Source organism: Lepisma saccharinum, chromosome 4 (genome assembly GCF_977018435.1).
Source record: "Lepisma saccharinum chromosome 4, izLepSacc3.1, whole genome shotgun sequence".
In the NCBI taxonomy this organism is placed as follows: domain Eukaryota; kingdom Metazoa; phylum Arthropoda; class Insecta; order Zygentoma; family Lepismatidae; genus Lepisma; species Lepisma saccharinum.
In genome coordinates, this window is record NC_139232.1 from 102,809,096 (window position 1) to 102,818,576 (window position 9,481).

General features: G+C 41.2%; 1 protein-coding gene across 1 annotated transcript in view; it reads right to left on the minus strand.

Moving 5' to 3' along the window:
- LOC145987039 (scavenger receptor class B member 1-like) overlaps positions 1-4,677 on the minus strand; it is a 67,263-nt gene extending 62,586 nt beyond the window's left edge. The window contains exon 1 of the mRNA XM_083121498.1: positions 4,590-4,677. Within this exon, the coding sequence (XP_082977624.1) occupies positions 4,590-4,677 (88 nt within the window). The remainder of the gene's footprint in view (positions 1-4,589) is intronic.
- Positions 4,678-9,481: the final 4,804 nt, after the last annotated feature.

Here is a 9,481-nt window from a genome sequence, read left to right on the forward strand (position 1 = left end):
TGGAGGCAGATGGTGGTTAGGATCCAACTTTAAACTGCAGGTCCAGTCCCGATTAGCCTCACTGGGCATAAAGTGGACTTAAAACACCAACTCAATCAATCAATCATTCCATAATGTAATCATTAAATGTAGGGAAGCAAATTACCTATCAAGCATTTTCTATTTTTTTTGTTTGTCTACTCGTGGGAGCGGAACTCTAAGCCTGCGTGTTTAACTTGTAACGGTCGGATTGACCATTACTGGTTTTGGTAATATGTTAATTAATTGCTGGCCAGCTACAAGGTGTAGGGGTAAGTAATATGTTTCCATGAGTGTACTTTTATGTTATTATTGCATAAGTGTATATGCTTATTGGTTGTGCTTTGCTGGATGTTAGATTTCCCTGTTTTTACCTCCCCGGTTGGGAGAGCTATCTGTCTTTCAAAAGACCGTTGGCAGTGGAATTTTCCAACGCTACGGGGTCCACGTCCACGGACGTTTACCAGGGGTATAAAAAAAGGCCAGTGGGCTTTAGCGAAAGAAACAGTGTTTCCCCATTGATCGACGAAAGAGGAACGTCTCCTCAAGTTTAGTTCACTTATGGTGGCTAGACTGGATATAATACTGTAGCATCTGGTTATGCCAGCCCCTGCTGCTGTCCCAAGTCCCCTTTTAGAAAAAAGGTTTGAAAATGTGGATATTTGCGTATTGAATAATTGATGCCCAAAAGAAGGAGTGAAGGCGTAAGAAAACGCATTAGTAATGAACGGAATATCATTTAAGCTGAGGATAGGCCCGCAGAGGTAGTTATGCTAACTCTGTGGTAAAGGAAGTGCCGATAGTTATGCCATAGGTGCGCAATTATATTGATATAGAGATTTGGTAATTTGGTCTATGCAAGACACGCATGGAAACGCTATGTAAAATATGTATATATATATAACTACGTATAATAAACCAATATATCCTACGAGAATGTTATGATTTCAAGAACTACGGTACTGTCCATTTAACAACTTGTATATTCACTTTCTGTACATGTGTAAACGAACCAGGGACATAAAAATATAAATTCTATGTGAAACCCCCCTTTCGTAATTCCGGCGCGAATATAATCTGCTCGCTTGGCAGTCAGGGTGAGATGAAAGGAGAGATTGAGGGATTAAGGCAGAAAGCAATCCAGAGGGCAGGATAGAAACGAGGGATAGGGGGGCCGAACCTTTCACAAACTCAACTCCTGCAACTTCGAGATGCATTTTCTAATGTTATTTTCTACATTGATTATTTTATGTGGCTTTTCTTTCTTCTGGGGCAACTGCGGTGATGAGGATGAAAGATGACCTGAATAAATAGCGATAAGGTAACTGCGCCTGACAAGGGTCCAAACCTGGGTCCTCTGATTTTGTAGCGCGTTGTGCTAATTTGACGGGAGCAGATTTCAGGTGGCTTACGCGTGGACAGCACGTTGAGTCCCTTTTGGTTTCGAGGCCAGAATTCGCTAACATATCGATTGCAAGTAGCTCCCCAATTGTCCTCGCGATATTGTGGCAGCACAGAAATGTTTGAGCTCCCACCAAAGATCGAACCTGGGACCTCTAGCACGAGAGACGAGAGCGCAATCATTTGAGTGCGTGGGAGCTCTCCTATATTCAGTACCAAGAAATCGTCAGTGCTGGACACGCAAAGACTATTTCTACGAAAGTATAGAATTTCTTATCCAACGCCATCACTCCTCAAATGCATAACCAACTGCTGCAAGAGACTCGGTCCTCTCCTAAACCTTAAGCCCCTATCACACGGAATTGGATATCTAGTAGGAATGTCCTAGTTGGCGCTGAACTGACTTTCTAGGTAGAAATCATGGTCGCCTGGCTAACTGCTTGACTGGTTTGGAGGAATAGGACATGTTCTAATTGCTACTAGCTTTCGTCGACTGGATTGTGTGGGACATCCAATCAGAGCCAAGTTTCGCCATGTGAAGATAATCTGTGAGTTTGCAAAGGAGCAATTTTTGTCTGTGGTTTCCGAGTGCTGGCTGTTTACGTAGTTCCTCCAGTTTCTCGATAAAAAAAGTAGAGAGATGACGTGCAGTGCATTCGTGTTCAGTTCATTAATATTTAGGTATTTATGCAAAGCGATGAGATGTGTACGATACAAATATGATTAGCTGAAAATGAAAATCCTTATCATTACAAGTGTATCAATAAATGTTTGACTTTTTTTGTGAATGATTCCTGCGAATCTCGTGTATGAATAATTCAAACCCGAGTTAAAAAGCTTGACCGGTACGCATTGATTACCAATTATTTTTTTCCGAGCCAATCTCTAGTTCATACTTTTCCTTTTTAAATAAAAGCACAAAGCAGTAATACTCCTACAACATTCTTCAAATTGCTCGTCCACGTCCACCTTTAAGCCGGCTTTATACTTAAGCATAAATCCTACGTAAATGCTTCCGAAAATCTTATAACAGATAGTACTTTACAGTTTTACACCAAAGCATTCCAATCAGGGATCATTTCGGTTAGCTGTTCCAATTACAATGTATAATAGATACAGCACGAAAGGAACGTCGAGTTACTCCGTCTATGGTGAGTGCACGGTGTTTACAATTGAAAAAGCTAAAATATTCTTCCATACGTGTACAGTAAACGTTGTAAAGTATGTATGTTATCAGCGCCATTCTTCTCTACCTAAAACCATTTAATACGAAGAAATATTCCTCTCGGTTGAATAGTTATCGTATTTTAAAAGTGTGAAGTGATACGTTGTTTACATCTCACGCGGCCGCCATTATGGGAACAAAATACTATGGACAAGTACGGTGTAACAAGTATCGTATGAGGCGAAAACTAGGAAATGGGTAGGCAGTCCAGCGTCAACTAGAGCATTCCTACCGAATTTCCAGTTCCGTGTGATTCAGGCTTTAGTGGCAAACACGGTGTAGTTGGAAAAATAGTTGTCAGATTCGATTCTGGTACCATTAATGTTATATTTCACATTAGATGACTATGTAGATTATTCAGCGAAAATTGCAGGCTCTTCCAGGACTCGAACCCTGGGGTCTGGCATACCGTGCCATTGGTCTACCACTTTTTTTAAGGCACACTCCTACACGGTAGTATCTCCCTTTTTTCACTCTTTTCTCAATTTTTCCGTTTCTCGTTTCTTCTCAATTTTTCAGTTTCTCTCATTTGGACAGACATAAATATACGTATATGAATAGATTCTCTCGGGCTATCGACCAGGTGAGTTGTGGAAAATATCCCAAACTTTCGAGAGCTAACGTCACTCTCATATTCAGGGTAGAAGGTCCACAAATGTTCAGTATGAAGGAAACAATCATTTCTGTGAGATAATTCGATGTTTCGAGGTTGCCCAGTTGCTGTGTTATTGCATTTCGTGCACTGTGCCTCCACCAGATATCGAACCCAGGACTCGTTGATTACAAGGCGACGACGTTGCCACTACACCATCAGGGAGGCTGTCACTGAGCTACCGAACCGGACTGGCTTCTGATTTTTGGCTGGCGCTGTTTTGCCTGTGTAGAATCGTGTGAATTGACATCTCTACGCTGGGAGGAACCTGGCAACGTCGACGTCTACAGTGTTTTAAAGGCCAAAGGCAACAAATCCCATTGCGGTAGCACTTGCAGAAACGATTCTACACAGGTAAAATATCGCCAGCGAAATATCTAGCTAAGCCAGGCCAGCTCGGTAGCTCAGTGGTGTGGTAAACCAATGGCACGGTATGGCAGAGAGCAGGGTTCGAGTCGTGGTCGAGCTTGCATTTCTCGCTGAATAATCTGCTAATACGTAGTACGTCTGTGCGGGCCTAATTTAATGAACTGGATGACTAGCTTGAACTCATTATGATGACTTTTCGCTTTGCGCGATTATCATGCCCCTCTTTTATATCTAAACCTAGTCAGCTGATGCAAAATCAAAGAATATCCTCTATTTTTCAATATTTTTTAGAAACATTGACAAATATAAGGACTAATGACATATTTCTCTTTGCCGCTCAAGTGTGATATAACAGAAAAAATACATGGATATCCGAGTTTATATCCGTCTCAAATATTTTTTTGTAAAATCGGGTAACATTTTGTCGTAATTTCTACAAAACAAAATAGAATGTAGTGTTACCCTCACCTACACCAAGGTGCCACACACACACACACACACACACTTATTACTTATATATATACATATATATAATATACATACATATATATATATATATATATATGTATGTATGTGTGTGTGGTGGCCCCCCAAACTAGCTTACCTAGCTACGTCCCTGATTATACTTGAATTTTATCATGGTCCTAGTAGGGATGGCCAAAAAAATCCGGAATCCGGATTCCGGACAATTTGATGTCCGGATTCGGATTCCATCCGATAACAGTATTCTCCGTTTTTACTATCCGGACTCCGGATTTTTAAAAATCCGGATTTGGCCATCTCTAGTCCTAGAGTGGCGACCATGATAAAGACTATTTTAATATCTAGAAAAAACCTCAACGTTATATTTCCAGAGTTACGATGTGTATCATATGCTTACAGAAATAAAATTCAGACACCCTCATGCTAACAACTAACACCTACTTGTTCTTGTTACTCTTGAAGTTCCCTTCAAGGATTTGGTGCTTACAGCAGCATAGCTCACTTCCCCAAAAGATCTTTCCTTGACCATCTTGCTACCTGCCTCACTGCCGGGTTGTTGAAATCCAACTAAGGCATTTCGGCAAACTAATTTTCTCGGCTTAAGGTAAACGACCTCGAATCTTGGGTTCACGAGCGGAGTTTTGTTTTCTTATTCGGGTTTTTCTCACACTCCAATTAAAGGAGTATCTTGAGTAAGAGAAGCTAATAACGTCATCGCATCATCAGAAAAACATAATTATCTAAAACCCTTCCTCACTTTTAAAGATCCCAGCCAACGATTGTGTATTATGTAAATTTCTTTTGTTGTAACCATGGCTCCGTTCATAGGTTAGAGTCAGCCTTAAGGAAGTTACCCTTCAAACATTGTTTGGTATGATTTATTTTACTTTGCTATTCTTCCATTTTTTACTAATCGTGAGGATGAGTGATGATATGATGAAATTGATGAAGGGACACTCACACAGAACATACATGCCCAGGCTGGGATTGGAACCCATTACGCATGGCGTCATTGCTCTCTGTTCTAACCGAAGACCGTATTCTTCACATTTGCTCTGCTCCAAAACTATCTCAGAGTCAAATATAACTCAGTGCAGCATGGTTACTTTTATTAGTTAACTACAAACTAATTTTACAACTATTCCTTACTTTCTTCTGGATCATATAGGCCTACAACCAGGCCCGGGACTAACCTCATCACCCCCCCCCTCCTTTCTCTATTCAGTCTATGCTTACAGGGGCAATCCACAAGTAAACAGAAGCAAATCGAATGGCACAATCGACGATTCTGGAACTTAGGCACGGCAACTTCCGGTTCGGTGTAAATATTACCGTAGATGGGCAATCCAAGCGCATACTCGTGGCTTTTTTTCTCTCTCTTTGTTTGCCAGATAAGCGTATCGCATGAAAATACTTAATGGCGAGGAGAGGAAGAGGTGCCCTGACGAAGTAGGGAGTTTTCCAGATCCATTGAATGATCAATTAAGAAGAAATACGAGATTATTCGAGAATGATATTCGATTACTGCCTGCTGTTACATTTGACCATATTTATGCATATTTAATAGGAACTTACCGGTGTCTACATACGACAGGCTCTTACAGCATATACATCTTTGGGTACCTATAATTATGTTTCAGATCAGGACTGGAAATTTTGGTTAGGGGAAAACGATTTCTACAGAATATTTCCTATCAAGTGATTGTGATTTGAATTTGTGGAGTAAAAGCTGCTAATTGCAAGAAATTTCAGACGATCATAGCGCAGAAAGCATCGAGAATAACCATTTTTAAACACTATCATTGGAATTTCTAAACTTTTCGGGTTTCCGAAGTGTGTCATCATTTTCCGTAGTCGGGATCGGGACGAAAGTTTTTTCCCCCTCCCCCGGTACCAGTACCTGCTTTTCGAAATTGTTAGTGATTAGTTGCAGAGTCTACTGTTGTTTGTCGGCTTTCAAATTTCACGCAATGCAGCTTGAAACCAATAATTTGAGCGCCCTAGATCTGGGGGAAATTAATGGATATATATGAAAAATTATTTAGCCCTGATGACATTTTACATCCTACTACCACACACCTTTTCGTTTCTTTCTTACATCACGGAATGTTAACTCCGTTTAGCTACATATTGTGGACGTACGAACCGAAAGTTGTCGTGCTAGAACTATGGCGTTAGCTCAAAGACATTTCCTTTCGGGCATCCCCGCTGGCGCAGTGGTAGCGTCGTTTTCTTGTGATCAATGGGTCCCGGGTCGATACGCGGCCGAGGTACATAGTTGTTCGGATCCCACTTTAAACTGTAGGTCCAGTCCCGATTAGCCTTACTGTGCGTAAAGTGGACTTAAAACACTAACTCAAACAAACAAACTTTCGGTGGTTTGCCCTTATACGTTTTGCATATTTACAGCGCTTCAGATCCCACTTTAAACTGTAGGTCCAGTCCCGATTAGTCCATCTGTGAATAAAGTGGGCTTAAAGCAACAATTCAAACAATAAAAAAAACGTATAACTTTGACCAGGTTTCCGTGACGGAGTGGTTAGCACAGTGATCTATGTCGCCTGAGGTTCCGGGTTTGAATCCTGGCCTAGATTCTTTGTGAGTGGCCCTTCATCAGTTTTATCGCTCCTCTTCGCAACAGCCGCAAATGACGGACGACCTCTTGGTTGATTCTCTCTACCACATTACGGCTGGGATGATAGGCTGTAGTTTAGACATGAGTAATGCCTTTCCTTTTCATATACTCGCTCCAGGTTGGCGTAGTGAACTGGGTCCCTCGGTCTGAGAGGATGAATTTTACTCGAGGGTAGAGAGCAAAATACGTCTTCTCCAATATGTTCACGATCTCCTGAGCTGTAGCTCTCCTAAGAGGGTAGGCCGAAACGAATTTTGTGCCAATGTCAACGGCGGTAAAAATGTAGGAGAACCCATGGGAAGTTGGTACCTGGCCTAAAATATCAATAGACAACATCTCATGTGTATCCTTGGGTGAAATGTGAAACTTCTCTCTCAGAATTCCTATCTTATTCATTTTTGTCTTGGCACACATCTCACAATCCATAACATACAGAGTAACATCAGCGGATAGTTTGGGCCAAAAATATCTATATTTTATTCTAGCTTTGGTTTTTGTAATGCCAAAGTGTCGTAGGTTATCGTGATTTTCCCTACGTATCTGGATTAACAAATATTGCCGGCACACAAAGCTTCCAAATAATGGATTCACTCTGAATTCTTCTGAACAATAAACCTCCATGTACACAATAATTCTTCCTGGTTCGACCTTGAGTGATGGTGTCAGTCTCTTCTGGAGCTTCCAAGATCTTCAAAATGCTTTGACAAAACAAGTCCTCTTTCTGGGCTTCAATCTATTCTCCAGTTCCTCAGTCTCTTCCCGTTCCTGCCAAATATAGTTCACCTTAAAAAGTGTCTTCGGAATCTCTCCTTCTGATGAATCGTACACAGGATACCGGGAAAGAGTGTCAGCTATCTCATTATCCTTTCCCCTGACGTAAATAATCAGGAATTGGTAAGTCTGTAGTTTCAAAGCCCATCTAGTTAACTTGCTATTAAGATCCTGATAGTTTTTCAACCAGACGAATCCCTTGTGGTCTGAGTATATCTTACACTAATGACTGGCCTTTTAGATAAACTGAAAATTTTTCCACTCCAAAAATTATACTCAGACACTCCAGTTCACGGATGGAATAGTGTCTCTCATTGTTCCTCAGTTTTCGACTTGCGTATTGGATAACATTTACAGTTCTCTCTCCACATTCTTGTTCTTGGAACAATATGCAGCCTAACACTTAGGAGACAAAAGCTTAAATTAAAATCTGGCTGAGACAGTGCACCAGTAGTAACTAACGTAATCTTAATTTTCTGGAACGCCTGTTCTTCCTCTTCACCCCAGCTCCACTTAACATCCTTCCTTAGGAGGTGACTTAAGGGCTCTACGTCCTGTGCTAATCCAGGGTAAAATTTTCTTCTCCAATTAGCAAGACGTAAGAACTTTCGGAGATCCTTCCTACAGGTAGGTCGAGGATCTCAAAATGGCTTCATTACCAGCGGGATCAGGTCTTACTTCCTTTCCTGATACTATATGCCCTAAAAAGCGAATCTCTTTTTTGACAAATTCACATTTTCTTAATTTAATGGTCATTCCACATTCTCTCAATCGTTTTATGAGCAAGTGTAAATGCTGTAAATGCTCTAGAAGCGTCTTGGAGTGAACAAGTAAATCATCCAGATCCACGGTCAGATACTCCTCACTTTCTGGACCAAAATATATGTGCATGACTGAGACAAAGGTTTTACCGCATTCGAAAGTCCAAAAGACATCCGAGTAAATTCACATAAGCGGCCTCGATAAGGAAAAGCGGTGTATTTTCTATGATCATGGCGTATTTTACCTGAAGATAATCGGACGCGAGACAACCAAGCCGAAAAAGTACCTCGATCCTCGGAAACGTTGCAAAGACTCGTGGATGGGTTCGACGTAACTTCTTGGAACTATGATTTTGTTGAGTTGGCATAATATGTCCTAAGAGCCTGAGGTCACATATCAATGTACATGCACCTTAGGAGAGTTGAGCTAGTTTTTGATGAGGCCAAACTAAAGAGTTTATTCGTGTGCGTCCAGCTTACAAGACACAAAGCAAATATGATTGATTGATTGATTGAGTTGTGTTTGAAGTCCACTTTGTGCGCAGAAAGGCTAATCGGGACTGGACCTACAGTTTAAAGAGGGATCCGAACCACTATGTACCTTCACCGGGTATAAAACCCGGGACCCCTTGATTACAAGGCGATGACGATGGCACTGCGCCACCAGGAAGCCCCAAATATCAAATGAGACGCGGAGTGTTAAGCGTAATCAGCTTCGAAACCTCGTTAAGCGACCGTATTCGTTCCATCATGCATTTCATCAGTGCATCACCATCGCGATTAACCCAGTGGGTACAATAGGATGTAAAATAACCCAAATAGAAGGAAAGAGAGAAGTGTAGACATGAAATGACAAGCTCATCGCGATATTACAGAAGCTTACCTCGTTCTTTGCATTATCTCCAAATTTCTAGACGAGTCTGAAACTTGTCTCGGTACCATTCCTATCTGCTGTGATTATATTTAATATATTATAAATGTAATATTAAATAATGCATGCACTGTTGAGGATGTAACCGTTGATAGCGCTTTTTATTATCTTTAGCTCCTCCCTCGAAATTTTCCTTGATCAACCACTGGGTTGCGTGTGATAGAAGGTGCAAGATAGACGTTTGAGGGGGGGGGGGGGGTTGCCGCTAACACACGCGCTGTAATGAAGGATAATT